Source organism: Ixodes scapularis, unplaced genomic scaffold (assembly GCF_016920785.2).
Source record: "Ixodes scapularis isolate PalLabHiFi unplaced genomic scaffold, ASM1692078v2 PGA_scaffold1__304_contigs__length_218370807, whole genome shotgun sequence".
NCBI classification, from domain to species: Eukaryota; Metazoa; Arthropoda; class Arachnida; order Ixodida; family Ixodidae; genus Ixodes; species Ixodes scapularis.
The window spans coordinates 50,043,865-50,059,025 of NW_024609846.1; the positions used below are offsets into that span (position 1 = coordinate 50,043,865).

The 15,161-nt window shown below is 40.6% G+C and overlaps 1 protein-coding gene across 1 annotated transcript in view; it reads right to left on the reverse strand.

Moving 5' to 3' along the window:
• Positions 1-1,911: 1,911 nt before the first annotated feature.
• The window catches only part of LOC8038617 (2-iminobutanoate/2-iminopropanoate deaminase-like), an 87,338-nt gene continuing 74,088 nt past the window's right edge, over positions 1,912-15,161 (reverse strand). The window contains exons 5-7 of the mRNA XM_040223660.1: positions 9,700-9,768; positions 9,540-9,595; positions 1,912-1,959 (exon numbers count right to left, since the gene is read on the reverse strand). Coding sequence (XP_040079594.1) covers positions 1,912-1,959; positions 9,540-9,595; positions 9,700-9,768 — 173 coding nt within the window. The remainder of the gene's footprint in view (positions 1,960-9,539; positions 9,596-9,699; positions 9,769-15,161) is intronic.

The window sequence follows — 15,161 nt, forward strand, 5'->3', positions numbered from 1 at the left end:
GATAATCTAACTTTTTTATTGGCTCCTACGCACATAATACCGCCAACAACAACATTTATCCCAAAACTTTTGATTTAATGCTTAGTAGCAAGACTGACACTGTATTTGTTTTACTATAAACATATTTTCACTCATTTATTAATTGAGACGGAACAACCTTTCTTATCTAGATTGTCACCTGGATATAACAGATAGGCTAGCAAGCCATTTTGTATAAACTGAAGCCGATCGGACGCCGAGAGATTGCACAGAAACCTGGGCTTCGCAAATAAATTTGCAGTCCTAGCTGTTAATGTTTAGTAGCGCAGGAATGTTTTGTGAGCTAGAATGAGAGCTATTCAAAACAACTAAACGAAAAAGTTTACTTAGGCAAATTATTAGGGCATAAAATTATGGAGGTGCAGTGTGAGAACAATGTACATAAATAGCGATGCCTCGAAAAAGTTGGGTTTGATTTTAAAACTAAATTTAAATACATAGACAGGGTGTCAGCAAAAAAAAATTACAGGGTTTTTGTTACTACAAAAATAAGCTAGGCATCGCCGAACGCTGACTCTCCGCCCAAAAGTAGCCCTTGAGGTCACAACCAGATGCCAAAATTTTCAGCCCCATCCGATACCTTATTCAAAAGTTATAAGTGATTTTCTGAAAGTTCAATGGAAAAATGGCGGCCAACGGAGTTTTCGAACACATGGGGCTCCATGGCGCCAGAAACCGAAAACCGACAAAAATGGGCTTCATTTTGTCATTGAACTTTTCAGAAAATCACTTATAACTTTTGAATAAGGTATCGGATCGGGCTGAAACTTTGGCATCTGATTGTGACCTCAGAGCTACTTTTGGGCGGAGAATGAGCGTTCGGCGATGCCGAGTTTATTTTTGCTGTAAAACAAAAAAAAACAAAAAAAGAAACCTGTACATTGTTTTTTGCGACATCCTGTAGACGTGGAAAAAAAAAACCTTTGTGTTGTGAAAAGTTTCTATCAGCTTTGGTAATTCACCATACTCAGGCTCATATATGCACTGGTAAAGATAAGGATCTGTGAGCTCGTGATACTTCTCATATTAGTGATATTACCGCGCTTTGGCCTGACGAAACTGCAGGATATTTGTTATTTTATATTGAACTTGCTCTTTTTGGCAGGTGATTGTAGAGAGAGAAATAAATATGGGTGTGAGGTAACAAGCAACACAGTTTTTGCAAGGAGCGAAATTATGCATGCGAGCTGGTTAGGAAACATGATAATATAAAAATGTCGGAGAAATTTGACTGTGTCACAAAAGCGCTCAGCTAAAGTATCCTGGAGATGCTCCCATAATTTCGAGGTTGATACAAAATATCCTGGAAGCATTATCAGGTGCTACATTCATAATAACATCCGCGCAAGGGCAACAACACATAATGTTATTATGATGCTTCACCAACTCACCCAAGCTGCCATCATCCCATGCTACATTCAAACTGGAGGAAATCGCGGAGCTGGCAAGCAATCAGATGTTAACTTACCATCTGGCAAATGGGGTTTTCCTACACAACGCAAAACTCTACACCCACAAATAGGGGGTTATTGTGATTGTAAAATACTGCTCTGGGTGTAGCAGGTGATCAACAACATTGAAATGACAATTTCGCAGGTTAAGTAACGTTCATTTTTAGGCAAATACATGGAAGGGCTTGCTTCGTGGTGTCCTATATTGTGTTTCCGAAAATTACATATGCGGCCTTATGCAGTGGAGCATTTGTTTTTAATTTGAGGAACAGAGATGTGACATAGCAACACATGAATTGTAAACAAGATTTTCACGGCAATAAAGACAAATAAGTATGTGGATCATGGGTTTATTGACCTCTGTGAATACAGGGGTGAGTGCCTTCCGCTGTCGAGAGGAAATGTTCTCTGGACTCGGCATTTACAGGTCCGAGTGTACAGCTACAGCTTCAATTTGCACGTGGGCATTCTGGAAAGGAATTAAAATACTTTTAGTTACGCGGGAAATATAGAAAAAAAGAGGTAAATACTGTGCAAGTTTGCGACATTCCACAACGTCCAATGCCTTTCTCGCGCGCCGCGGTGGATAAGGATGCCTATGATCAGACTTGCTCGCCTTACATAAAAAAAAAAATGATGAATTGCAATTAGACGCTGCTGAGCGTTAAATGTGATTGATTACTTTTCCTAATTACTTTTGTAAAAATAATCTTTTACTTTACTCGGTAGTTTTTAAATTATTTACCAGTTAGGTCTCTTCTATTCTTCTCAAGAAATAAAGGAGCTAAAATTCGAGAGCGAGGGAGAAAGCAAATAATCCTAGATTTACAAATAGACTGTGTTTTCTCGATTGGTATTGCAATACTACTTCCATATTCGTTGTTACCTCAAGAGAAAAGTATGTTTTGCGCCTTCTTCATGCGCCGCGCGAAGTAGATCTTACAGCATTTGGTTGTTGGAGGAAAGATGATACTTTTGGCGTTTGAAACGTCTATGTCATGATACGATAACATATATTTAATCTAAAATGCACGTACATACATCTTAATGCTCCTTATAAAGGAGAAATTAGTAATGCTCCGCGAGTAGCCAGAATGTTGTTTTTTTTCTATCTACGGTGTTTGAGGGAAAGGCGACAATAACTTCCCACTTCGCACTTCATGCAGCGGGTGACCCCAACGATAAATAATAAAAGCGCTACATTTGATTGCCTTTATTGCGTGTAGTATTAAAAGGTGACTGGGTGCGAAAGCGCGAATTGGGCTTGAGGTCACGCTGGTGTTCGTGCTTATCAAAACATTTTTTATTGATTTTAAACCAGACATTTCGCATGCTTCTATGTTCACTCACTGTGCACTACCTCACCTCTCTCTCGGATTCAGTCATTATATAACGCAATCGTTCCACAACTCCTTGATATATCTGCAGCTGTTACAATGTACCGTCGCCATTTGGATGATCTTACATTTGTCTCTTAAGTGTATGTGTGTTTAGCATCTTTATTTATTTGCTGGTTTTATTGTTTGTGTTGGTGCACCAAGTGGAAGACCGATGTGGTTGTTTTGGGGCATCCAAAATAAAGATTATTTTTATTACTAATATTGTTATTACATTTGTATTATACTGCTCCTGAAACTTCTGGCACCTTCTTCGGCAGGGTATTGAAAAAAATGCTCGAGAAAAAGTGTAGTGCAAGGATTCACAAACATTTTCAAGCGTACCATGTCAAAATCAGGCCGGGAGTTTGTGTTCAAATTTTTAATTTTGACCAGAAATATTTCAATTTTTTGAGAACATTATTGGAATAAAAGAAAGCAAAAATAACGAGCTTGGCGGGCTTTTTTTTTTGCTTTGACCCCAAGTTATTGATTATTGAAGTGGCAAAGGAGAACGAAAACAGACGTTTCTCCCACCCATTGAGAATCGCTTGTTTGACTCTCGTTACTTGGTCAATTCTTAAACTTTTGCACTAGGACTATTCTGTGTAACTCTCAAAATAAATTATATTTTACCAAGATATATTTAAAATCTTGTATTCAAATATAATTAAAAAATGGTCGAACTATTTCTATTTTATGGTGTTTGGCAAAGTTTGGCAAATTCTTGCGTGCTATCTTTTTAAGACAGTTTAATGACCTTGATATTAGCAGAACACTAAACATAGCGATTTTCATTGTACGCAAGTGCGATATTATATGCACTAAAAATGCAACTTGTTATTTACGCCTGAATGCGCAAATGTCTTGACATATTAGCAAGTTTGAAACTACTTTTCTTAGGAAAGTTGTATTTACTTTATGTTTTATACCAAGGTGTGATTATGGCTTACTAAAGATATAAAGGGAAAATCTAATTTTTTATGTGTTTGGCCGCAATTTAAGCTTGACTTTCAGCTCTGCGTTGTGACTGCTTTTTCACTTGGGTGCTACTGTGACTAACATTTTGGCATGAATATGGTGAATAACATGACATTAAAGCTTAACATGTAAGTTTAAAAATAATTTAAATTTGTCATAATGCGGAGTAAAACTTACTTTGGTCCGCAACATAGCTTGCCCTTTACAACCCCCATTTGATGATATTCAAGCTTTATATCCGGCCATATCATGAAAATACTATACTTTAGGTTTGTATTTTTGAAAGATTTCTTCTTCCTTACCTTACCTTACCTTCTGATAATAAAAATAAAAACGAATATAAATTAAGTTTTAGAAAATAAATTTACATATTTTAGTTTTAGGGACATCGCGCATCTAAATACAATAAAATATTTCTATTTGTATATTTAATAATGAATTTGCACGCACAAAAAGTTACGTTTAATATTTGTGTTTATATCCAGATCCTTAAAATATTTTAAATTGGTTACATGTAAGAACTGGCCAAACTTTGCCACAAATCATCAAGAAAAATTGCTCGACATTTTTTTTTAATATCTATTTTAAGACACAATACTTTTAACATGCAATGACGGGAGATTTTCGTACTCACGATAGCATGACTAATTTCTTTCGCGTCCTTGTTTTGTCCAGACTGGAGTTTTAATCAATCACATGGAACACCATTTGATTGTCATAATCATATATTTTAGAAAAAGGGCAGTGTCGTCTCGTACGTATTGTTTATGACAGATCGGTTGAGAGGTGTCTCTATTTTGATTATGAATACCTACTTAATCTGCGTGATCTTGTAACCTTGGTGGACAGAAGATTATCGTGAGACTTTGTATTTTAGAGCGCATCTCTTAGGTCCCCGTTTCCGGCTTTAGCGGCGATGCCGTCGCCGGCGCCGTAAACGTCGGTGTAACTGCGCGTGGCATTATGGGACGTTTTCTATAATGACGTCACACGTGATTTTACGTTTGACGTCACGAGGGTCACGAGTGAGGAGGAGGAGGGAGAAGGAGGAAGGAGGAAGTGAAAAGAAGGATAGGAGGAGGAGGAGGCAAGGAGAGGAGGAAGAGGCGAGGAGGAGAAGAGGAGGAAGAGAAGACAAGGAGGGGGGAGGATTTCCACGCTAATTTTAGCAGGGAATGTTTTCTGCTAAATTTAGCGGGAAATTTAGCAAAAAGTTTCCGCTAAATGAGAGGGGAGCAAGAGTGGCAAGAGTACGATGGGGGAGGAGGACCTTCCCCTCCCCTCTGTATCCTCCCCTCCATAGCCTCCCCTCCTCCTCCTCAAGAGCAGCGTTCTAATTTGGCATTACAAAGAATTGTAAACGTCTCATTTTTTATTAGAATGGCAATCTGGGCTAGTTGGTTCATGGTAACTTTCAGGGCGCCGAAAATACACAAGGACAAGATACAAGAAAGGAGACGTGAACAAGGCGCACCCGCAACTAGCGTTTATGAAAAAAACACTCTCTTATATACTCATGGCAAACAACACAGTCATACTACACAGTCATACTACGTCCGGTGTAGCCCCCTCCGTAGAAAAGTGTTCTCTTTTGCCGATAGTGACATAGACGTGTCACTAATACAGTCTTTGCCTTTTTCTTTTATTTCGAAGGCCTCGTGCAGCTCCCTCGATATCCGATCGGCGTATCTGGCCAAAAACCTTGTGTCACTAAATGACGGTGTGCAGGAGCAACGGCTGCAGTGCGTGGCGAGGTGTCCCGACGGGGTAGCCCGTGTAGCCGCAGCATGTTCGCGGGCGCGATCATTAAAGCATCTGCCCGTTTGGCCAATGTACGATGATCCGCATGACATGGGGATTTCGTATATGAAGCCCGTGGCACATTCCGTGTACCTGTTGCGGTGCTTCGTATTGCAAGGATCTGCTGACTCACGGGGATTGTTGATTCTGCGACACAGTCTCGATAGTTTGTTTGGTGCGGAGAACACAATAGGCACATCGTACCTATCAGCAACCTTTTTAAGATTGTGGGTTAGTGAGTGTACATAGGGGATTACCACCGGCCTCACTGCTGCTCTTTCACGAGGCTGCCTCCGTGTACCTTTAAACTTTTTTTTATTAGGGTGTCCGCTACATCCACCAGAACTCTCTGCGGGTAGCCCGCTTTTTGCAACCTCGCTGCCTGTCTCGTGAAGCTCGCTTGAGCGGTGTGTGCACATGATCTTCTTAGTGACGCCTCGAGACAACTAGATGCAATTCCTCTTTTTACAATTTTCGAATGGGCCGAGCTGAACGGAAGGATACCCTTCTTAGAGCGTGGCTCATATGTCCAGCATATGTGGTTTTCTTCAAGACTTAGCCTAAGGTCCAAGAACTGTATATGCCCGTTCACTGGCTCTTCATGCGTGAACGACAACCCATCCCCGCATGACCTAAATATGTCAAGCACTTCTTCAACCCCGCAGCTCGGTGCGTCAGCGGGTCTGCCGAGGACAAGAAAGTCGTCCACATATCTGAAGATGCGACACCGGTTCGCGTCTCCCAACCTCTCGGCAATCTTTCTTCCGCACACACTTAAAAAAAAATATTGGACAGTATCGGCGCAACACAAGACCCGATGCCTATTCCCCTCTTCTGCACATACATCTCTCCCTCAAAAGGGACAAACATGCTCTCTAAGTAAAATGCCAAAAGTTCCAAAAAATGATCAACGGAAATGCCACAAGAGGCTTGGAACGGTAGAACACCGTTTCGTTCAATGCACCCTCTGACAGACTCAAACAGGGGCCTGTGCTCAATCGAATAAAACAGATCTACAACGTCGATCGAAAAAGCGCTGCGCATGCCGTGTTCTTCATCACTCAGGTATTCGATAATGCAGTCTGAATTTCGCGCAAAAAACGGATCATGCAATTCCAGCAAGGTCAGATACTTGCTAAGGTAGCTGGCAACATGAGCCTGCCATGACCCCCTCTCCGTGACAATAGCACAATAGCCTGAAGGGGATATCTGTCTTGTGCGTTTTCGCGGTGAAGAAAATGTCAAGTTGAAGGTTCTTACTGGACTTGGCATTCTTTAGCAGTCCCGTTAGTTCCAATGCACCACACATTTCAATGGCGCGGGATTTCACATTGGCTAGTGGGCCTGGTCTCACTCGTTTGAAGTTCTTCTGGATGGCTTCCTTTGCTTTGGTTTTGTAGAAGGCTTCAGGCAGGACCACGAAGCCTCTTTCTTTGTCCGAAGTGAGGAGCTTGAGGTTTTGCTCCAAAAAGTGGTCGACGATGGTATTGGTCTTGAACTTCCTAGTCGTTTTGCCCTCCAGGCGTTGCAGGACATCCACGTCATCGGCTACACACCTTTCTCTGTCTTCAGGTTTGGCTTTGTCTCCCATCCATCTTATCAGCGACAGCTTTAAAACGGGATTCATGCACGGTTCCTGGCTGTACTTCGGCCCTTTATCCAAGCAGTCCTTGATTTGCTTTGGCAGTGTTACGTCTCCAAGCACAGTTACCTCCTGCTGCCCACCTTCGTTGCGTCTGGTATTTATGTTGCCAGCTACCTTAGCAAGTATCTGACCTAGCTGGAATTGCATGATCCGTTTTTTGCGCGAAATTCAGACTGCATTATCGAATACCTGAGTGATGAAGAACACGGCATGCGCAGCGCTTTTTCGATCGACGTTGTAGATCTGTTTTATTCGATTGAGCACAAGCCCCTGTTTGAGTCTGTCAGAGAGTGCATTGAACGAAACGGTGTTCTACCGTTCCAAGCCTCTTGTGGCATTTCCGTTGATCATTTTTTGGAACTTTTGGCATTTTACCTAGAGAGCATGTTTGTCCCTTTTGAGGGAGAGATGTATGTGCAGAAGAGGGGAATATGCATCGGGTCTTGTGTTGCGCCGATACTGTCCAATATTTTTTTTTAAGTGTGTGCGGAAGAAAGATTGTCGAGAGGTTGGGCAACGCGAACCGGTGTCGCATCTTCAGATATGTGGACGACTTTCTTGTCCTCGGCAGACCCGCTGACGCACCGAGCTGCGGGGTTGAAGAAGTGCTTGATATATTTAGGTCATGCGGGGATGGGTTGTCGTTCACGCATGAAGAGCCAGTGAACGGGCATATACAGTTCTTGGACCTTAGGCTAAGTCTTGAAGAAAATCACATATGGTGGACATATGAGCCACGCTCTAAGAAGGGTATCCTTCCGTTCAGCTCGGCCCATTCGAAACTTGTAAAAAGAGGAATTGCATCTAGCTGTCTCGAGGCGTCACTAAGATTATCATGTGCACACACCGCTCAAGCGAGCTTCACGAGACAGGCAGCGAGGTTGCAAAAAGCGGGCTACCCGCAGAGAGTTCTGGTGGATGTAGCGGACACCCTAATAAAAAAGTTTAAAGGTACACGGAGGCAGCCCCGTGAAAGAGCAGCAGTGAGGCCGGTGGTAATCCCCTATGTACACTCACTAACCCACAATCTTAAAAAGGTTGCTGATAGGTACGATGTGCCTATTGTGTTCTCCGCACCAAACAAACTATCGAGACTGTGTCGCAGAATCAACAATCCCCGTGAGTCAGCAGATCCTCGCAATACGAAGCACCGCAACCGGTACACGGAATGTGCCACGGGCGTCATATACGAAATCCCCATGTCATGCGGATCATCGTACATTGGCCAAACGGGCAGATGCTTTAATGATCGCGCCCGCGAACATGCTGCGGCTACACGGGCTACCCCGTCGGGACACCTCGCCACGCACTGCAGCCGTTGCTCCTGCACACCGTCATTTAGTGACACAAGGTTTTTGCCCAGATATGCCGATCGGATATCGAGGGAGCTGCACGAGGCCTTCGAAATAAAAGAAAAAGGCAAGGACTGCGTTAGTGACACGTCTGTGTCACTGTCGGCAAAAGCGCACACTTTTCTACGAAGGGGGCTACACCGGACGTAGTATGACTCTGAAGAATGACTGTGTTGTTTGCCATGAGTATATAAGAGAGTGGTTTTTTCATAAACGCTAGTTGCGAGTGCGCCTTGTTCACGTCTCCTTTCTTGTATCTTGTCCTTGTGTATTTTCGGCACCCTGAAAGTTGTCTCATTTTTTGTATAGGATAGGATGTATAGGATGCCTGAGGCTCCTTTATAAAAATGATAGGAGTGATTTACACTTGTTTTCTCCCCTCACAGTTTCTCAATGAGCCTTGTTGGCCACTTGCCAGAAAGCTGCCGTCTGTTGTTTTTATGTAGTTTTGTTTATTTAAATTTACCTTTCCAAAATTACGTTCTGTTTGTTTGTTTGTATATGTTGTTTTACTGATTGTAATATGTGCACACTATGAAGGCCTCACGCTGCATCTGGGGACATTAAGCAGAACACACTCAAATTCAAATATTGAATAGACAGTTAACTTCTGTGTCACTGCAAAACTTCACCTTTCTTCAAAAAGTATATTAGGGGTAAGAGAGACCTACTCCTGAATTTAAAGAGTGGCCGGGTAATGACTGCAAAATTAACAGCCATGTTGCAGCAGTAACGAATTCTCGGTCTTTAAAGGATATGCACAAAACGCTTTTGCCTAGATTGGGTAGCCACAAAAACGAACACCTTTTCTTGGCTAATTTTACCCATATTGTTTTCAGGTAGTCGACTAATGTGCGTCTTTAAGACCTTTTAGAGCTGTATTTCTTTAACTCACCGAGGGTAACTTTACCACCTGGAGCGCTGAGCGTGCAGGGAACTTTTCAGGAAAATCTGAAAACAAAACATGTTGTTTATCAGGTGGTTCCATATTTTTTTTTCTTATAACACTAACGCAAAAACATCAGGCAGGAGAGAAACATGACAAAATCACTTACATTCGAGATATATTTTGTTCATCTCATCGTAGTTATTCCAGTTGGTCAGGTATACTGTGGTTTTGGCAACTGATGTGAAAAAAGTATCACAGAAATAATGCTCATTAATCATAAATAGTAACGTTTAAAAAAAATTTAGATATATAAAAATAAATTTGTGTCTCGGTAATGCCTATTGCAAAGCTCATAAGATGCTATAAGAATATCTACCCACTGCACAATATTTTATTGTGGCCAAGTATTGTTTAAACCTCTTGCTTCACGCTTTAGATAATTCTTAAAGCCGTGCTTCTGAGGAACTTTGTGTGAGAACTGAAGATTCATGAAAGGAGCAAGCAGATCTAATTTTTTTTTTGTTGTTAGACGTTGCATCAGGGCAATAGAAAAACCCTTTGATAATAAAAAACGACTCTGTTGCTACACTGAATTGCTGATAACTGTGGTCGTAAACGAAAAATCAAGTGTAAGCTACATACCATGCTGCATGGTCATTCGGCCTGCTTGGACGAGGCGCCGCATATCATTCAGAACCTAAAAATTTTACCAAGGGCATAATTTATCTTAGGTTTTTTAAAGTTATAACCACAATAAAACCCATTAAACCATGGACATGATCTCAATATTAAAAAGAAAATGTTCACCAAAATTCATGTTGTTTTTCATTTAAAGTGTTTTGATGTGACGCTAAAACCAATTATGTTTCATTAAATGAGCATGTGATTTTAGTTGTATTTATAAATAACACCCACTATCTACCTTGCTCAATATTTTTTTTTCTAGGGAGGTTGTTCAAAAAGGATCTTAGATCCTTCTGGTTCAGTCATGTGCGAATGATTTTGCTCATGAAGATCTTGACATTTTTTGCAACTATGATAATTTTATGAGGCAGCTGAATGATATGCTTATCTATTTTTTGCAGTTCACTTTTACTTCGCTTGCGTCTATATATATATATACGATGTGTTTCAGCGAAGAGTGTCAAAAACGCCTACTATTAGTGTATTCGAGGTAAAAATATAATTTTCTCGGGACCGCGTAATGGTGGACTTTAAAAAAGTGCGGAATACTTACTAATTGGATTATAATTAACTAAAATTATTAATTAACTTTTAAGTAGTGAAAATAGACATTATGGTTCCAATTAGAAACTTGCAGAGCGTCATCGAAAGCAATTAAACCAGTAATTTTCAGAAAGACTTTGAGCGCATGAGAAGCATAGTACTGCTCTAAATTTTCAACTCATGGAGCAGGTACATGGCAAGCGGTTGCGTTAAGGCGCCCGCGCCATTTTTCCGTCTCTTTTTAGAGCCCCAGCCTTGTACCTGCTCCACGAGTGGTAACTTTAGAGCACTACTATGCTTCTCACGCGCTCAAAGTCTTTCTGAAAATTCCTGCATTAGTGGTTTTTAATGACGATACGCAAGTTTCTAAATGAAAAAAATGTATACTTTCGAAAATTAAAAAGTTAATTAGTCATTTTAGTTAATTAGCGAAAATATGAGTCAGTATCACGCGATTTCTGACTTTCACCACCACGAGTAATCCGGTCCCGAGAAAAATATCCCTTTACATCGAATGCACTAAGTTTAGGAGTTTTGTCACTCTTACGTGAAACACCCTGTATATATATATTATTAACAGTAGTGGGTAAAAGGTTTACAGATGTTCCGAGAAATATAGGAGTACGAGGGAGTGTGCACAGACGCAGCAGTTGAATGATGAAAAACATAAAAGAAAGGTTTATTTGATAATAAGAGTGAGTAGGAAGAAAGTAAAGCACGGGGAAAGGTGGACAAGTAAAATGCTAAAATTATATTCTACAGTTTTTGTATGCATTGAAATAAAAATTACAAAAAAATGAGCCCATTCAAATGAATATATAAAAGAAGTAAAACACGTTTACACACAAGACATTAGTGCAACAAATTAGTGAAAAATAAAAAAGGGGATTCGCGGGCTGTCGTCGACGTTTCGGCAGTGGCACTGCCGAAGATGGACGCTGAACTGGCGTGGTGACGGTGTACGTCACTCCCGCAACTCAGAACTAGCATGGGCCTTAAATCATCAACGGCTGCCGTCTACGCAATGAGCGAATAAGAAAATAACAGCACATAAAGATTTGGTCAAAAACCTGTGACCGCGATGATCTAACGCAATAACGAAAAAAAAAAAAGAATACCGGGATGGTCTCATTGATTAAGGCGTTGCACCGGGTAGGGAAGGTTGAGGGTTGGAACCCCGCTCCTGGCCCAATTTTTCTCCTCTCTTTCCCTTTCCCTTCCCTTAAGTTTATTGCACAAAATTCAATAATCGCTCTCCCCTTTTCGTTCACAATGTTACTACCGCTGCACTCGTCATTCTTACCTCACTCCCTATGTAAATATCATTATGAAAGTGCATTTTATATATTTCTTTGTGTTTTACAATTTATTACCTTGTGCTACATTAAAGGCATTGTCATTTATGGGCTCACAAATAAAGACATGATGATGATGATAATCAAAGATACTCGAAACCCATAAATGCAGCTTTTGCAAATCTCGGAAAAGCAGGTGCTTTTGTTACGTTAATTAAAATATTTTGATAATAATATAATTACACGAAGGGTGTTTTAAAATTCGCATGTAATATGATATTTTGCTAGTGCGAAAATTATTTTCGCACATCCAAATGTAATTTTGTGTTGAATAAATTTGGTATGCCCTGTAACCTCCCCCCCTACCCCACGCCCGGCAATAAAAAAAAGAAAAAGAAAAAAAGGAGTGACATTTGCAGTGTAATCTGTGACTTGTTTACCTCACTGCGAACTATTTACAATTCGTTTTCAAAGCTTGTGCTTTTGTGCGGCTTTTGCGGAACTCATTTACATATTTTTTTGCTTTTTTACGCCCCCCCCCCCCCCCCTTTGCTGATACTAAACCATAATAGTTCTACACATATAATACGTAGTGCCGGGAGGCAGTACCACGATGAGGCGATGACTGTGAAGTTGAATAACAGTAAACTGCACATATCTGTACCATCAAGGAAATGAAATATTGCTTGCACCTATTAAGCGGACGATATTACGTTGGCTTTTATTAAATTGCAAACTGCAGGTTGTACCTGAGACTCGCTGCATGCATGGAACCACGGTAATTTAATAGTTCTTAATGTTTTCATATTATTAACGTGATACTTGCCTCACGTATTTCATCGGCGAATGCCATGTTGGCAGGATTGTTGGCGTGCAGGCCAGACACGTACATGGTGTCCCCCACACGGACGGCAGCACTGTTGACGAAGCAATCACGTTAGTTGAAGAAATATAAGAAGCATGAATTTGATAAAACGTCATCGGCTCCCTGAGCCAACAAAAATGATTATTTTTATTATAGTATCTTAGCTTTACCAACTAAACCTCTCATCATCGAATAATGCTTCCAAGAAGCGTGAATAGTTTATGATATGAAGCATTTTCATTTTTGCGATTTCTGAACGCTGGTGGATTGCGTTTTCTGAAACCAAAGTTGTAGTTTTTTTGTTTGTTTTTTAGCTCTGCATGGCGTAAGTAGATCACAGAGTTACTGAAGTGGGATCCAACCGAAGAGAAAAACACTTTATTCTTTTACATAGTGATGCGGGTTACTGCTTTAAGCACCTGAAATCCGATTTCGGTCACCGCAAGAGCGAGAGTTAACTTGTCTTTCGAGGAGCGAGCGAAGATAGCGTTCGCCGTCGGTTCCTCTGCTCGCGCGAGCGGATTACGCGGTTCGTCTGCTAAGAAGAACCGTTTATAGATGGATATAAAAAGGAAAACACCGTACGTCCTTTGATAAACGACCTAAAAAAAAAAAAACAGGTTCATCATCTGCTGCGAATTGAGCGCAGGGACATATCAAGACCGGAAGCAGTCTACAATTGTGATCGTCTGCTTCGTTTGCCAATATCAGGTTGTTCTGCTGCCGTACACTTACTAACATCGACTGCTAGATCATTGAGTATTAAAGACATGCATATCTGAGTCAGGGAGACTTCTCTCGCTATGCGTATGGTGGTGAGATGTTCTGACCAAATATTTGTCTCATTGTGGACTCACGAACAAGTTAAAAATGTCTCATTGTTTGATTGTGCGCAAGCTGTAGCTTCAAGTTCACTCAGCAGCCGAAAACGCTTTAGCTCTCATCTTGACTAAACTCGGATTCTTAATCGGCGAGATCTGTTTCTATTCTTAATTCCCAATTTGAGGAAGTTTTTTTCAAGTACTTCTACCAACATGCATTTTTATGCATGGGTAAGCAGACACCAAAGGGGGTACTTTCACTGAAAATGTTTTGATAGTATAATGGAGGTTCATGTCTAATGTATTTCGGTACATAACAAATGTATTTGATCCCGGATAATATTTATTCATTGACATGGTATATGTAGTTCTTCCAGATACTCTTTCGTTGCGTGGATCAGGAGAAGATACATTCAGAAGTTGAGGTATTATCTTCCCATTTTTATGATAATACATAAGACAGACAAGCGAATGATGAATTCATCTAAAAGAACAAATGCTATTACAATTTAAAAAAAATTATATACGGTATTAGAAGTCATAATGAGTAGGCAGGCAAGCTGGTTGATGTTGCGCATTTTTGAAAAACCGGAGACGGACGGACCACGAAAAAGGGGGCAACCGACAAAACGTTTTAGAGCCGTTCTTTGTGTTGTCCCCTTTTTCGTCATCCGTCGTCTCCAGTATGTTTTTAAATGTGTAACGTCAGAAGTCATTCATCGGTTTTTAATAGTTTGTCATAAACAATTCGTTCTTGCACATGAACATCGACCATTCGGGAACTATGAGCAGCTAATCTTTTTCAAACTAATATTCATGACAAAAAGTGTGTAGTCTATATGATGCGACAATCAAGCATCTAAATTTAAAATAACTACTTTTTTAATTCGCACCTTTTCCCTTTGAATTATCTGGCGAATCGCAGTTTTAACCAAGAGTTTGTATATTTGGCGAGGAAATTTTGGCGCAAGAATATCGCTTAAACAAGAACGACAGGCAAAGCAAACCTAATCGGGAACAACACTCAAAAAGCGATGACTTAAAAACATGTCCTCCGGCCTCACCTCCCAGATAGCGAGGCCGTAATGTTGAATTTTCTGCTTAACCTACGCGAGGCCAACACGAGGCAAAGATTGTATTGTAAACCATTGCCACTTCGGCGTTTAGATTCGTGCTCTTGTTCATTGAATACGTGGCCCAGCCGAATGCTGATAAAGCACTGGTATAATTTCGGCCACTCGTCGATCTCTTCAATTGACGTAAAAATTCAACGTTACTGCAGTGCTATCAAGGATGTGTTGCTGCGGGCCAGAATATAGATACAGTTAAAAACAAAAAAAACGTCGCCCTTAAAAAAATAATTATTTGGTGAATTTTCGTGAGTTTCGTCTCTCTTGTTTTTCTTTTCTTATATTCAATG